We start from the raw sequence: 15,767 nt of genomic DNA on the forward strand, positions 1-15,767 counted from the left end.
TTTACTTACTTGGGCAAGTCACAACTTTAAAGCACTGAGTTGCAACACCGGAAATACACATCATGCATCCCCTCTCCACAAACCCTTTATCCGGGAGATGGGGGCTGACACTACAGCAAGATCTGTGTGGACTGGTTCAAGTCCTTCTTTTCTGTCGTTGCTCTTTGGAATAAAAATGTCTCAATGACTAGTAAATCATTACACGGGAGATAAAACGGCTTCTACTATAATCAACGAATGCAGAACGAAACATGTGTGAAGCTGAGAGTCCAGAGAAAGTACAGAGTCCGAGTGGTGAGACAGGGCTCGGGACGCTTCGGCTGGGGCGTGGTGCTGCCAGTGTCCCTGCAGCAGCTGGGGTGTTGTCGCTGCGTGTGAGTGCCGGCGTTCCGCGTACAGGTCGAAGGTGCTGGGAAGTTTTGTTGGCTGGGGGCCTTATTGGCCCCACCTCCTGGGGGCTCAGCCTCTCCTTTCGTAGGAACCAGCCGCTGGAAGGGAAGCTGGGCTCTAACAAGGTGTCCCCCAGGCTCCAAGACAACCCGGAGAGGTGGACCGAAGGGACCAAGAGTGTCCCACAGGGATCCCGCAGCCACTCAGCCTCCCTGTAATCCGTGCTGGAGAGTCAGCCTCATTTCAGCTGTGGCTATCGGGTTAGTTTCAGCGCAAATCTGTACAGGCAGAAGTAGTTGACTGGTCAGGGCACAGCGGGGTGGAGAGTCTCTAATGTGAGCTTCCTTTTGAGGGGTGAGAGCTGTTCTAAAATTAGATCATGATGGTTGCACAACTCTGAATAACTTACTAATATGCTTTACATAGCAAAGCCTTATAGAATGTGAATTACATCTCAGTAAAGCTTTTTAAAACTCACCCCCTCTTACACGTGGAACTGAGCGTGCAGCATTCTGCCCATTCGTCTCTGTGCTTCTCAGGCCGACTACGTGATCCCTCTGGAAGACAATGACGAGAACTACATTCACCCCACAGAAAGCAGTTCACCCCCATCGGATAAAGGTGAGCATTTGCCGTTTAAGCCCTTGAAGACTTCTAGCCGTTGCTGGGGACATGCGGCTCTGTTCGGTGGTAAGCAGTAGGGGCTCAGAGGTGACCCTGCCCAGACCTCTCTCCTTTGTGACCACAGCAGAGACCCATTCCTTGGGTCTCCCAGCCCTACCCCCCCTGCCTACTAACCCCCCTGTGACTTAATACACCTGTCTCTAATGATGAAAGCACCTGTATTATTATCCTCAGCTGCCCTGGCTTAGAGTAGATTTCTCATGAAAGCTAATACGTAGGTCACAAGCCTGACATTGACCTTTTAAATGCTGTACCAAGAACAGTTGCTTCAGATGACTGAAAAAATGCATAAGAGTTGAAATATGCAGTGTGTCCTGGCTCTTTCCAGTTAGTGGTACCTCGGGCCTACGAGGAACAATCCCTTTGTAAACCCTTCATGGGATGACAAGTGCTATGACCATCAAACGGTCCGAGCAGCCAGTGCCACATGACCGCAGGTCAAGCAAGGGAACAGTGTTCATCCAGGACATGGTCACCATGGAGAACATAATCCCATCCGGGAGATGCTTCTTAGGTGCCATTGCTCCTCTAACAACCTTGACCGCAAGTTAGCAGGGCTCAGCTCTCCCTCCGCCGGCAGGAACCAGCCCTGTCTGTGCGCCCGGAAGATCACCTGCAGCTGATCCTTGTCAGCCCCACCTGAGTTCCCAGCCCACCCATTACCACAATCAGCAAATCCCTTCCTCCTTCCCCCCACAAAATCCAAGAGAAATTGTTCGTATTGCATGTGGCTGAGGAAATGGGGCCGTCCACTTCCAGGCTCAATACTCCCTCCCGATAAAAAACAAAACCAGAAAGTCTTCCATTTCCTAGATCTCCTGTTTGGCAAATGAACCCGCCCTCCCCCAGAGCTAGTATTGACTGCAACAAAATATCCATCATAAAATAATTTGGTTGCCCTAGCCACTCTCCAGGTGTTCCTGTTCAGAGTCTTGTGTAATGGTCTGTGGGTTCCACAGAGGCGTCCCCAGCGGGGCTTCCCTCCAGGGCAGGCGCGTGTAGCCTGTGCTGTGTGTGTATTTATGCGCATCTGTCTGTATGTTCAAGCTCCTGTGGTGAACAGATTGACCAAGCCCAGCAGTTCCTCCAAGCCCGCCTCTCCTCCTGGGACAGCTTCAGGTAAACTATTTGCCAGCTGCGGTTTGCTTTTTCATCTGTTCCAATAAGATAAACTGAGACCAAGCACAGTGAAATAATCACTGGCATTTCCGAATTTCTTAGCAAAGGGAACAAACAGAAGGCCCTTCGTCACCCCATGCACTGTCTGGTGGCACCTGTGTTGAAGGGACCCGCATCCCCAGGCCTGTTGGCCCCTGGCCGACAAGGTCCTGCACTGGGCACTCTGCTGTCTCCCATCCCCTGAGAAGTCCCCAGGGGTTAGCTTGCAGCCCTCAGCTCTGTCCGGATGTCTTGGGGGGGCAAAGAGCTTGGGTGTTGAGCCAGGTAGACCCAGGGTGGAATCCCAGGGCTCCTGGCTTCCAGGTGACAGGAGCATTCTGAAGTTGTGCTTGGGAAACTGAGGCAGTGTCAGGCACACAGTGCTCGGCAGAGAGAAGCTGCTGCGCTTCTGCAGGGTTCATCCGTGTCTGAACTGCCGGCCCCCGCTGCCAAGGCGTCTGGTTCTCCCTCACCAAACTGCGGGCTCACCACCTCCCTCCTCTGCTGGGCTCCTTGCTTCTCTGCACGCGTGCCAGCCCCCGGCTGCAGGGCTGACAGCACCTGTGTTCCTTCCAAAGCCTGCTGCTGCTTTCCTCCAAATTGATTCTTCCATTGCAGTGGCCACCACCCCAGTCCAGGCTCTCTTCCTCTTATCACTGCCCACCTTCCTGTCTGTCACCACCACGGCCACACCCCTGCCTCTGGGAGCTCGGAACTCCTCCAGATGTCACCAGCCTGTCTTATTACGAAGTTCGCTTCTACCATGTCACCCAGCCCCCACCATGAACGGGCAGTGGTTCCCAGTGAGTGGAGTGAGGTGGAGGCGCCTCCTTCCCAGCACCGCCATGTGCATTCTCTCTCTCTCTCCCCGCATCCCTCACCCCTCCACACACACTCATACCCCGACACACTCATGCTCACACACTCACACCCTGACACACTCATGCTCACACGCTCACACCCTGACACACTCCCTTCTCTTGCAGAGCCAAGCAAAGGTGATTGGGGGGCTGGTTCTGCTTCGAGACAATCTCCTGGAAAATGAAAGAGTATTTTAAAAAATCTGTCCTTGACTCATTTCTTACGCAATTGCTCACCGTCTTCACAAGCTCTGGTCTTCCTTGTCCTCTCCCTCTGTTTGGAGAGGGGAGGTGACAGTGACATCCTGCCCACCCAGCTCGCTCACCTCCTGGGAACCAAGCTGGCAGGGGTGCCGTGGCTCCTGCTGACTCGTGGTCACTCAGGACAAGGGCTGTTATTACACAGCAGAAACCCTTTTTTTCTGTCTTTTTACAGTCAGGATGTTTGTTTATTCTATTTTTTGAAAGGAAGAGAGTCAGAGACAGACATCTCCCATATGGCAGCTCACTCCCTAAATGCCTACAACATCTGAGGCTGGGCCAGGTTGAAGCCAGGAGCCCAGAACTCCATTTGGGTCTCCCCTGTGGGTGGCAGGGACCCACATACTTCAGCCATCACCTGCTGCCTCCCAGGGTGTGCATCAGCAGGAAGCTGGAGAGGAGTGGAGTGAGGACTGAAACCCAGGCACTGTGATATGAGATGCGGGCTCCTAAGCGGTATGTGCACTAACCATTGTGTCAAATCCCCAAAACAGAAAGCCTTTAATTGAAACAACAACAACAACAAAAATGAGGACCTCCTTTAGAAAAATACTTTAATGATTTCTGGTGTTTGCGTCTTACAAAGCTCTGCTCGCCCTATCCCAGGACCTTTTGTTCCTAAAACGTATCCAGAACTGCCATCAGCCTGTATTTCATGGGTTCTGCTTTTTGGTCTTTGTTCTCTTTTATGGCAACAAATCCTGCCTGCCTTCAAGGCCCAGATTAGCGCCCCCACCTGGTTTCTGTGGCTCTCAGAGAGCTCTCCTTTGCCAGAAGTCTCTTCCTATTCACAGTTAGCCCACACCTACTCCCCAGTGACTTGGGGTCTCAGGGCCATACCCCTAAGTGCCTCGCAAGCTCCCTAAAGACCTTGCCTCTGTTGTCACTTGCTCAGGAGGCCTCGCCTGACCGCACACTGGGGTGGAGCCCCATGATGTATACTCCTAGGGTGACCTGCACACTTCGTGCACTGACTTCTGAGATTTCTCTCTATCCAGTGAGACTTTCAGCTCCGTGTCTGGTTCGCAGCTATGGCTCCAGGGCCTAGCTCGGGACCTGGCTCAGAGCAGGTGCTGGGATGGTGGAGGGTCAGCGACTCCCCACATGCCGGCTGTATTTAAAGATTCACACTGCTCCACTGCGAGGGCGTTGGCCCATTGAATTTGTTACTCATTCATTTGTTATTAACCTAGCATAGCTATTTATAGTATTATAGGCATCAGATAGAGAAACCATATCTAAACAAGGAAATAATGTCGAGAGGAATTAGAAAATTTAATCCCAAAGAACATGATGAAGAAGGTGCCTGCCTAGGCTTTAAACTCAGAGAGCCTCGGGCTAGCTCCAGCCTTGCCAGTTCACCCTTCGGAGCCTTGGTTGGCCCCACTTGGTTTCATGTGAGGCTTAGGGGCACACACTGAAAGTACAGCACCTACAGACACCACAGCAGTTGATCATAAGACAGTAAAACAAAGACAATAGGAATCACAGTTACTGAGCTCCTTTATGAGTTATAATTTACACATCATAAAACTCACCCATTTTATGTGTACACTTCAGTGACTTTTATAAAGCATTACATTTATAGTAATTATTATGTAACCAACATCACAATCCAGTTTTCAAAAATTTCCATGCCCATCACCCCAGCTCCAAACAATCTCTGATGCCCATTGGTAGCCAGCTCCAGGCAGCCACCTATCTGCTTTCTGTTGCTATAGATTTGCTTTTCTGGATGTTGTATATAGATAGAAAAATAGAATGTGTAGTCTTTTGTATCTAGTTCATTTCACTTAGCATAATATTTTGATGTGTTTTAAAATACATCTCACTTCCTAGAAATATTTTATATTTGGCTAATCCTTTACATTTTCCCAGTCAGCCTTCTCATACCGCAATGTCTGAGTTAAGAAAGGTAGGTCTTGGTGGCCCCATTTCACAGAGAGGGAAAGTAGGTTCAGTGGCTTGCAGGCGGTCACCCAGCCAGTTTGGTGGCAGAAAAACAAGAACACTGTCTTCCTGACACAAGGCCATCAGTTTTCCACCAGTGTTTGTGATTCTCTGCCAAGCCAGAGGGGAGCAAGGAGGCCCTCCCAGTCCCGTGATGGCCTGAAGTCATTCGTGGGGAGGGGAGGGAGAAGGGGACAGTGGCAGACTGCTTGGGGCTCGGAAGGAAGGGGAAGCTTAGTGGAAGAGCCAGGCAGCAGGTGTGACAAAGGTCAAACAGAAGGCATGAACCTTAGGCATTGAAGAAGACGGAAACCCTTGGGGGAAATTCTGCCTTAGCCCTTTTTTCCCCACTTCCTTCTTTTTGAGATTCTTTCCCTTCTCTCAGATCTTTCATCAAAGTCTGAGTTGCCCCGGGTGTTTCAGCCCCGTCAGTCTGAAGCTCTCAGTTGGACGAGCAGCCAGTGAGAACACCCTAGGACTCACATTGCACAGGCAGGTGATGCCTCGGCTTTTGTCACGTGAGATGTAAAAACTCACGTGCAGCCTCTTTCCAAAAATGTCTTTGAAAATTACCCGCAGCCAAGAGAGAAGTAGGAGGGGTGCCTGGGTGCAGAGGAGGGGGGAAGGGAAGAGGAGAGAAGTGAAGGGGAGAGCCCCGCCCCGCCCACCCCTTCCGCTTCTCTGTCCTGTGTGCTGGGGGTGGATGGGCCCAAGCCAGCACTGCCCATACACAAGGAGCAGGTGGGCTCTGCAGGGAAGGCGAGGGCCACTGTCTCATTTGGGGGGCTTTTCAGGTAGTGTTTGGATGAGATGACAGAGCAGGCACGTGTCCTCCCTGCCATTCATCCTGGGAAGCGGAGGCCTGTGATTACTTCTCCCCCTTTTCCACGGCCCCTCATCTGGCACCTCCGAGGGCGTAGCAGAGGCCAGGTTCTGCATAGCCCTTGTAACTGCCCGTCACTGCAGTCTTTGCTTATCTCACAAACTCAAGCAACACACTGAGGGCAGCAAGGCCAGCCCGTTCTGACACGGTGTCCCCTATACTTAGAAGCGTAGTCGGTTCCTAACGAAATGCTTATTCAGCCAAATTTGTTCAACAAGGAGTCTTACCAGGGGCCTCCTGGCCTGCTCTCTGCCCAGCAGTGACATGCACTGAGCCTCTCTCTCACATGCCCCCTTGGAATGATTCCTGGCTTCTGTCTTCAAGTAGGAGAGGGAGAGGTTGGGTGCAAGGGAACTCCAGAAGGTAGGATTTGGGCAGGGGCCTGCCACGTGTCCTGGTCCACCCACTTGTGGCCTGGGGGATGAAGGAGTGACTAGTTTCCCACTCGAGGTTGGGGTAAGCATGCTCGTGTGGAGTAGCAGGGGTGGGTGTCAGGTGCAGCGGCCGGGGGCCGCTGTGTCTCCAGGCACACCTCCTGTGCGTCCCTGCAGAGCTCAGAGCCGCCAGCCTGAGCTCCCTTCATTGAGCCCTGTCAAGCAGGGACTCTGGGCTGGCCCCTGGGAGTGAGGAGAGGCTGCTGTAGAGATGTTCAGCTGGAGTCTCTCATCCACCTCCTAGGCCTGAGCTTAGCCATTGACACTACTTAAACATGACGTCCACTATACCAACACCTTCTCTGTAGCTACCATATATGCTTGACTGAAAGCAACACAAAGTGTGTGTGGATTTGTGAGTGGCCAGAAAGGTCAGCCTTGCTGACAGCACCAGCACCACACCAGCCTCAGGTTCTTGACTGGGGGCCTGACCCGTGTATCTGTCCATGCAGGTCGAAACAGCGGGGTCTGGGAATGCAAGCCACCACCTTCCCCTGCTGCGCCGTCCCCACTGCCAAGGGCAGGGTGAGTACCCACCACAGGAAGTGGCTTGGTGAGATCTGAATGGGTGGCATCGTGGACCCTGCTGCTCTGTGGACCCCCTGCCAAGCCCTGCCCACTCCCACAGCGGGGATTTATTTATATATTTGAAAGGCAGATTTTTTTACAGAGAGAGGCAGAGACAGAGAGAGAGAGGTCTTCTACCTGCTGGTTCACTCCCCAAATGGCCGCAACAGCCGGAGCTGGGCCGATCCAAAGCCAGGAATTAGGAGCTTCTTCTGAGTCTCCCATATGGGTACAGGGGCCCAAACACTTGGGCCATCTTCTACTGTTTTCCCAGGCCATAGCAGGGAACTGGATTGGAAGTGGAGCAGCTGGGATATGAACTGGTGTCCCTATGGGATGCCTGTGGTGGGTTTACCCACTAGGTCACAGCACCGGCCCCACATACAACTCTTAAGGCTATTTTGTGCTGCTTATTAGAAAATGGATCTTCAGGGCCCATGCTGTGGCATAGCAGGTAAAGCCGCTGCCTGCAGTGCTGGTACTCAATATGGGTGCTGGTTCAAGTCCCAGCTGCTCCACTTCCGATCCAGCTCCCTGCTATAGCCTGGGGTGCTGGCACTGCAGGTGGTGGCTTTTACCTGCTAAGTCATGGCGCCTGCCCCTCACGGGATGTTTTAAGTACACATTTAAATATATCTAAAGTGGGCCTGCATGGTTATGACCTTAATTCAGACTCTGGGTAAACCAAAAAGTCTTCATTCAGGGGTTTATTAACCAAACCCTGACTACCCCTCTGTTGGGTCAGCTGTTTCGACTTGGGCAAGTTTCTTAGTCCTCCTGAGCCTCAGTTCCCTCATCTCTAAAATGTGATAATGATACCCATTGTAATAGGTCACATTGTAATAAGATTGAAATAACCATGATGTTAGTGCCCGTTATCCTGTAGGCATTGGTAATTGTTAGTGTTCTTCCCCCCATACTTCAGCTCAAGTCAAAAACAGAGAGAGATGGGGCCAGTGCTGTGGCGTAGCAGGTAAAGCCACTGCCTGCAGTGCCAGCATCCCATATGAGCACTGGTTCAAGTCCTGGCTGCTCCACTTCCAATCCGGCTCTCTGCTATGGCCTGGGAAAGCAGCAGAAGAAGGCCCAAGGCTTTAGGTCCCTTCACCTCTGAGGAAGACCCGGAAGAAGCTCCTGGCTCCTGGCTTCAGATCAGTCCAGCTCTGGCCATTGCGGCCAGTTCAGGAGTGAACCAGTGGGTGGAAAACCTCTCTCTTTCTCTGCCTCTCTGTAACTCTGCCTTTCAAATAAATAAATAAATCTTTAAAACACACACACACACACACACACACACAAAGAGAAAGAATTTAAAATAAACATCTAAGATAAGCACAAAACCTTAGCAATGTTAGATTCCAGTATCTATCGACAAAGGTGGAGTGCTAGTGAAGTTGGCACAAACCACTGACACAAACCACTCGTTGTGGTCTTGGATCTGTCCAAGTGGAATCCTACCCAGAAGTCTAGACAAGCAGGGTCACCCAGAAACAGGGTAGCTTGGTGCAGGAAGGTGCCAGCTGCACCTCCACCTGCTTGGCCACCCTCTTGCTTCCACCCTTCCTCTCCAGGCAGTAGCCCCGGGGTGCTGTTGGAGAGGGGAGACTCTGCATAGACCAGCTGGAGTAACTAAAGCTCTGGCTTACCTCACAGCAAGGGGCCCAGGTCACTGGGGAGTTGACAGCAGAATGGAAAGAACAGCTCAGTTGCCAAGTGGGGCTCTTGTTTACCCCGGGAGCCCCTTCCCCACCTGCCGGAAGGCTCTGAGGCTTGGAGAATCATCCCTAAACCCTCCTGCCAGCCCTCGCATCCCTTCACAGATAGTCTTCCCACACACACTCACTTCCATTATTCTGCTTTAAATTTGAGAGTGAAATGATAGCTCTACTGTATCTCCATTGTGCTTTAACAAAGGTAATCTCCTTTTATTCCTCAGGAAAAAACCAGCTGCCCCACTGAAGATGGTAAGGAAACTTTGCATTTAGAAGTGCCTGTTCATGTTTCCTGCTGTGTTTATTCTTATCCATTTACTTCAAGTGGAAAACGCCCCCTGCTATGGTGAACACAGCAATCTTAGCAACTAAAGGGGCTGCCCAGACAGCACCAGAGAAGCTTCCAGTCTCCAGGCAGCCAAGGAGCTCACCCTTGCTTGGCCCGGGCACCCTCACTGAGTGTGCACAATTATAGGTCAGGGGGATGGCCAGAGCCCCTGCCTCCCACACATCTGCCTTCCCCAGGGGGATTCCTGTGTGTGCTCTGCCTGCTGACCCAGGAGCCAATGGCAGACCCCTGTGTATCAGCCCACTGAGGACTCACTAAGTCAGGTTCTGAACATGGTGAACCTGCGTCACCCCTCTGTGCAAGGAAGCCCACCTGGACCAGGCACCTGCTCAGGAGCTGCCATTTCCCATCACTTAGCGAACACTCAGAAGGTGGGGCCAACGGGCCCAAGTGCGTGCCAAATGTGCAGCTGCCCAAGTGCAAGTGCCTGGCAGCCACTGGGAATCATGGTTCCCCCAGCACCCGTGATGGAGCAAGAGGTCCCCACACCAAGACAACAGAGCTCACTCTGTGGATTCCTCCTTCCAGTTGTCACTCAGTGCAGAGGTTCAGCTGGGAATGGGCTGTTTTTCATTGTTGTTGCTGTGACAGAAAGAATAGTTATAGAACAAAGAAAAGTCTGCCAAAAGGCTTGTTTTACTGATGTAGCTTTGGCTTTTAGTTCCACGTCGCACTGTAGTGAGTATTCTTGTCTCTATTTTTTTTTTAACAGACTCCAGTTGCCTCGCAACAGAACTCATCAAGTGTTTGTGAAGGTAAATCTATTATTGTGAAGGGTGAACTTGTCCTCCAAAAGTAATTTTAATTAAGGATTTGCAGTAAATGTGTTGCTAAATTTCTTTCATTATTTGTAAGACAATTATAAATATGAAACTTGAATTTCTAAACCAGATCATCTTTTCACTTTGCAATGAGTAGAGAGCATAAAGCTAGCTCAGACCCTGAGCTTACTGGGTACTGTCTTCAAAGCAGTCTGTAGTCAACATGTCCCAAATCTGCCTGGATGCAGACAGTAATGACTTGCCACAGTGCTGTGGCCCTGGCTTTACATGGATGTGAACCCCAATTCAGAGGGGCAGGTAGCGTTGGTGGTATAGTGGTGAGCATAGCTGCCTTCCAGAGGGGAAGGTATTTGGTGCCACTGTTAAGAATCTACTTGGGATGCCTGCATCTCATTTTGGAGCACCTGGGTTCAAGATCCCACTCTACTCCTAATTCCAGCTTCCTGCTAATGTGCACCCTGGAAGGCAGCAGATGATGGCTCAAGTACTTGGGCCCCTGCCGTCCATGTAGGTGACCCAGACTGAGTTCCTGGCTCCTGACTTCAGCCTAGCCCAGCCCAAGCTGTTGAGGGCACTTGGAGAGTGAGCCAGCAGAAAGGAAATCAACCATTCTCTCTCTGCCTTTCAAGTAAATAAATAAAATTTTAAAAAGAGTAACATACAGCTATTCACATATCTTAGAATGATATAGATTAGCTAAGGTAATTACATTTAAAAAATCTGTTTATTTGAACAAGTTCTGCCAAATTTTCAAAATAATGTTTTTCAAAGTTCAAATGTCTCTGAGTACATCTTCAAATGCTTTTCTTCCTTTATTCTATTGTAACTCAAAAACCTTAATTTTTTTGAAAGCTTCTCATTTAAAAAAACATTTGTATTTGGAAAATGCTGGGGGAAAAACAAACAATTAAGAATCATCTAGCATAACAATACTTAAAACCTTATATAGGCTCACTAGGCTAATCCTCTGCCTGCGGCGCCGGCACCCCAGAGTCTAGTCCTTGTTGGGGCGCCGGATTCTGTCCTGGTTGCCCCTCTTCCAGTCCAGCTCTCTGCTGTGGCCCAGGAAGGCAGTGGGGGATGGCCCAAGTGCTTGGGCCCTGCACCTGCATGGGAGACCAGGAGGAAGCACCTGGCTCCTGACTTCAGATCGGTGCAGCGCACCGGTCATAACAGCCATTTGAGGGGTGAACCAACAGAAAAGGAAGACCTTTCTCTCTGCCTCTCTCTCTCACTAACTCTGTCAAAAAAAAAAAAAAAAAACACCTTATATAGAAGTCCAAGTCTTGCACCCATGTAATGCCACACTTGAAGGTTCACAGTGTTAAGAGTTGTATGGACATATCTACACACGGTGTCCTGGCTTCCGGGACGATGCCCGGTGGGTCCTTCCTGAGCGTGAAGTGCAACGCTCCTCCGTGCTGACTGCTTTCTAAGCTTTTCCCATCCTGTTTCCTGTATCATTTTCCCCCAGGCTCTTTCTGAGACACCCCTCCTTTTCTGCTGTCTTGCTTGCTTCTGCCTTTTCCTCCTGTCTTTGCATTCCTGGCAGTCTGTCTGTCTGTCTCTCATGCCTTTGGAGCAGGGCCCATGGAGCAGCAGTGACCTCTGGGCCTCTGAGCCCAGAAGTAAGGACAACCTTATGGAGACTTCCCAGCTTCAGGAGCCTGCCAAAGCCCAAGGAGAGGGAGCTGGTGGTCTGTCCCCTGCTGCCTGGGTGTCCAGCTGCTCCAAGAGCCCACTGCAGGAGGCTGATGGTGGTCACTGAAGCCCAGAGCAAGGCAGCCGCCTCTTCTTGCCTAGAACAGAAGCCTCCAGGTCAGTGGAGGCAAAGCCTGTGGTGGAAGCTCACTGGTTCCTGGGACCTAATATGGTCACTGGTTCCCCTTCTGAAATCACCAGGCTTTGACGTCATAAGCAAAACATCTACCATAACAGCTCCAAGTGACTTGCCGCAAGCTTGAAGTATGGCTTCAGAGGTTCAGGCTCCGAACTTCAGTGCGCTACAACTCTGAAGTCTACTTTCGTACTTATTTGAGTCTTTGAGTTCTCACTCCTTTTTATGCCTTTTGGATTCGCATAGTTGTCAACTGTCCTTCCATGCAGGAAACTTCCTTAAGAAAATACCAAGATCTTGACAAATGTCGACCAAAGTTGAGGGAGAGAAACTATTGAAATAATTTTTGATGACATTTATTAGTGGTTCAGTAATGACATTCCCGATGAGCCTCAACATAAATCTTAGGTTTCAGGGTTTTGCCCGTTTTCCACTCTCCTCTTCCACTCAAGAAAATAGTGAGATTAACATTATTGTGGAGATAGAGATAGTCTTGAATCAGATCCAATTAGTTTTTTTTCCCCAAAAGGAGTAGATCATATATGAATCCTAATATTTCACCTCTCATCAATAGCAAATTACTTGTTCAACATCTTATTGTCGCTCCCCCTCTTCGTGGAGGAACGACACAGGACCCTGCGCTGTTCTTTCGTCTGCTCGGCCCTCCCCGGGTTTGCTGCTGGTTCTTCCCGGGTTGGCTACTATCCCTTCCACCTCCGTGGAAGGGCAGATCCCCTGGCCACATTCCCCACTTCCGCAGGGGAGCGGCACACCGCCGGCCGGCTCTCTGGGGGCTGCACAGGTGTTCCTTCAGCTAGATGTTCCCCTTAGATGTTCCCCGTGCATGCCGTCTCTCTCCTCCTTTATAGTCCTCCTCTGCCAATCCTAACTCGGCTGCCCACACGCCGAGCACGCCGCTCTCCTCCAATCAGGAGCAGCTTCTGCAGCTTGTCAAGTTGGTGAGAGGCAGCTGGGTAGAAGCTGTTTACTTCTCTCCCAGCGCCATATTGTGGGAGAGCAGATGCATAGAATAAGTCTTAATTCCAGTAACTCAGTCCAGTCCGGGCTGCTCCCCACAGATCCCCCTTTCTTTTTATTTTTTGGTGTTGATACGCGCCTGTCTTCGGTGTCCCGCGGCACACACTCTGCTCTACTTGCTAGAGTTGCCACAGGTTCTTACAAGTCCTATCAATCAGGCAAACCGAATCCAGGTCCTCTCTTCGCCATGTTGTGAGGAGGTTTTTAGGCGCTGATGCGTGCCTGTGTTCGGTGACCTGCGGCTCATACTTTGGTCGAGCCGCCTGCTGGCGCTTACCGCCTTAATCAGGCAGACCGAATCCAAGCCTCCTAATTGCTGTATTGTGGGGAGGCCTTACTAATGTTAATTCGTGCCTGTCTTCGGTGACCTGCGGCGCATAAGCTGCTAGCCGCCTGCAGGTGCTCATCACCTCACTTAATCAGGCAGACCGAATCCAAGCTTTCTCATTGCCATGTTGAGGGGAGGCCTTTCTATTTCTCTATTTCTCTATCTCCGGGCATTCCTATTTCTCCCATTTTACTTCTGTCTGCCAACATTCCCATTTCTCTCATTTTACTTCTAAACTTCTGTTTCTCTTATCCCTGCGGCTTCCCGGCGCCTCGCCCCGCCGGCAGGCTCCGCCCCGAGGCTACTTCTCGGCGCCTCGCCGGCTCTGAGCCGCTTCAGCCCGCACCTCTCTCATCTGCGCGGCTTCGCAGCTCTGCGCGGCTCGACTTTGCGCGCACACTCCGCGGTCTCCGCGCTAGCCCCGCGTTCCCTATGTACTTGAGCCCCGCACGCTCTGTCTGCGCGCGGCAGCCTCCGCGAGTCACACAGCGTAGCTTACGTGTCCGCCACTAGCATTCAATCTAAGTTCCCCGGGCTAGCCTGACGAATTCAACCCAGCTTACGTCTCCGCCCCACGATCTGGCTTCCCGTCCTTTGCCCCCCGGGCTAATCAGACGGATCCCAATCTGGCTTACGTTTCAGCTTCTGGTTTCAACTTTTCGCCCCCTATTCCCGGGCTAACTTGAGAATCCCAAAGTGGCTTTCGTTTCCGCCTCGGCCTGCCCCCCGCGGCTTCAATTTCCCTAACATTTTTCTCTACCCGGTATGTTTCCCCAAGCTTTCCTCCAACAATACTCCTCCCTCATTTCTCCTGGCCTCTCCCCACAGTCCGCATCCGAGTCTGTTTATTCTAGCTTTCACTTTCGCTTTCGACCTTAGAGATTTCTCCCAGCTTCCCCCCGTAGTCCGTATCTGAGTCTATGCCTAGGCTTTCAATAGCTTCTTCCGGCACCTTTTTTCGTCCGGCTTTTCCCTAGGCTGTTTGCTAATCTCTCTCTCTCCGATATTTTCCCACTTCTTCCCGTTTCTTCCCTCCTAAGTTTCCTATCCGTCCTAGGTTTCCTATCCGTCCTAGGTTTCCTATCCGAGCTAGGTTTCCTATCCGAGTCACGGCACCATTATGTCGCTCCCCCTCTTCGTGGAGGAACGACACAGGACCCTGCGCTGTTCTTTCGTCTGCTCGGCCCTCCCCGGGTTTGCTGCTGGTTCTTCCCGGGTTGGCTACTATCCCTTCCACCTCCGTGGAAGGGCAGTTCCCCCTGGCCACATTCCCCACTTCCGCAGGGGAGCGGCACACCGCCGGCCGGCTCTCTGGGGGCTGCACAGGTGTTCCTTCAGCTAGATGTTCCCCTTAGATGTTCCCCGTGCATGCCGTCTCTCTCCTCCTTTATAGTCCTCCTCTGCCAATCCTAACTCGGCTGCCCACACGCCGAGCACGCCGCTCTCCTCCAATCAGGAGCAGCTTCTGCAGCTTGTCAAGTTGGTGAGAGGCAGCTGGGTAGAAGCTGTTTACTTCTCTCCCAGCGCCATATTGTGGGAGAGCAGATGCATAGAATAAGTCTTAATTCCAGTAACTCAGTCCAGTCCGGGCTGCTCCCCACACTTATGGTGAATGAGGAAACACCAAGGTACTCCTAACACCTCTATGGTGTTACAATTAGAAAGTGGAAGGTGGTTGGTTCAGAGAAATGACAAAACCTGGCCATCATCTGGCTCCCACCTACACCTACACCCTTAAAGGTCCAGCTGCCACAGGTCCAGTCTCTGTGAACACTGCCAAAGGATAGACACAGAGGTGGCAGGGTGCACCTGTAACACGACTGGGTAGCAGTCCCAGTCCTAGTAGCTCAAACCCATCAGTAGAGTGGCAAGTGCACAAATAAATAATCGCCATCCAGGTCAAAGACATGTTCCTGGGAAGACATCTGAGCAGACTGGGTTCTTCTCAGCTGATGTTGCTGAACTTTGGAGTGGGGACAGAGATTTCACTGTAATCCTAACACGAGAATTTTCCTAATCCAGAAAAACCTGTACCTGCTGAACGCCACCGAGGGTCCAGTCACAGACAGGAAGCTGTACAGTCAACCGTGTTCTCTCCTGGCCAGAAGTAAGACCTTTTCCTTTAGCTAAGTTCCCTCTTGTTTCTCCAGGAATTAATGTACATCATCACACTGCACTGTGGCACTGGCTCATGGTGCTTATAAAGAGCCAGTATTTCATTGCTTTATAATGAAGGCATTATGCAACTTTCAAAGAATTGTATAGCATTGCAGAGTCCCACTATTCAGGGTAATTATTGGACTTAACTAAAATATAATCTATTTGTCTATACTCTATAGATATATGGTATAATATATGCAATATATCTTAGTCGAGCTCCTCTTTCCCAGAAACCTTGCTCATCTCAAGTTGTCAGTGCTTCTCCTATCTTCAGATCCGTGTTATTGCCATTCCTGTTGACTCCTTCGTGTTACACCTGGTCAGGACATCTTTGATGTAAACAAAAACTCAAATGTTCATACTGTGCTTTGCCCTTT

General features: G+C 50.9%; 1 protein-coding gene across 1 annotated transcript in view; it reads left to right on the forward strand.

The window, feature by feature from the left end:
- The window catches only part of BLNK (B cell linker), a 71,472-nt gene that overhangs the window by 43,144 nt on the left and 12,561 nt on the right, over positions 1-15,767 (forward strand). The window contains exons 7-12 of the mRNA XM_051823460.2: positions 930-1,011; positions 2,122-2,193; positions 7,073-7,145; positions 9,121-9,148; positions 9,958-10,000; positions 15,253-15,337. Of these exons, the coding sequence (XP_051679420.1) occupies positions 930-1,011; positions 2,122-2,193; positions 7,073-7,145; positions 9,121-9,148; positions 9,958-10,000; positions 15,253-15,337 (383 nt within the window). The remainder of the gene's footprint in view (positions 1-929; positions 1,012-2,121; positions 2,194-7,072; positions 7,146-9,120; positions 9,149-9,957; positions 10,001-15,252; positions 15,338-15,767) is intronic.

Source organism: Oryctolagus cuniculus, chromosome 15 (genome assembly GCF_964237555.1).
Source record: "Oryctolagus cuniculus chromosome 15, mOryCun1.1, whole genome shotgun sequence".
Classification (NCBI taxonomy): Eukaryota; Metazoa; Chordata; class Mammalia; order Lagomorpha; family Leporidae; genus Oryctolagus; species Oryctolagus cuniculus.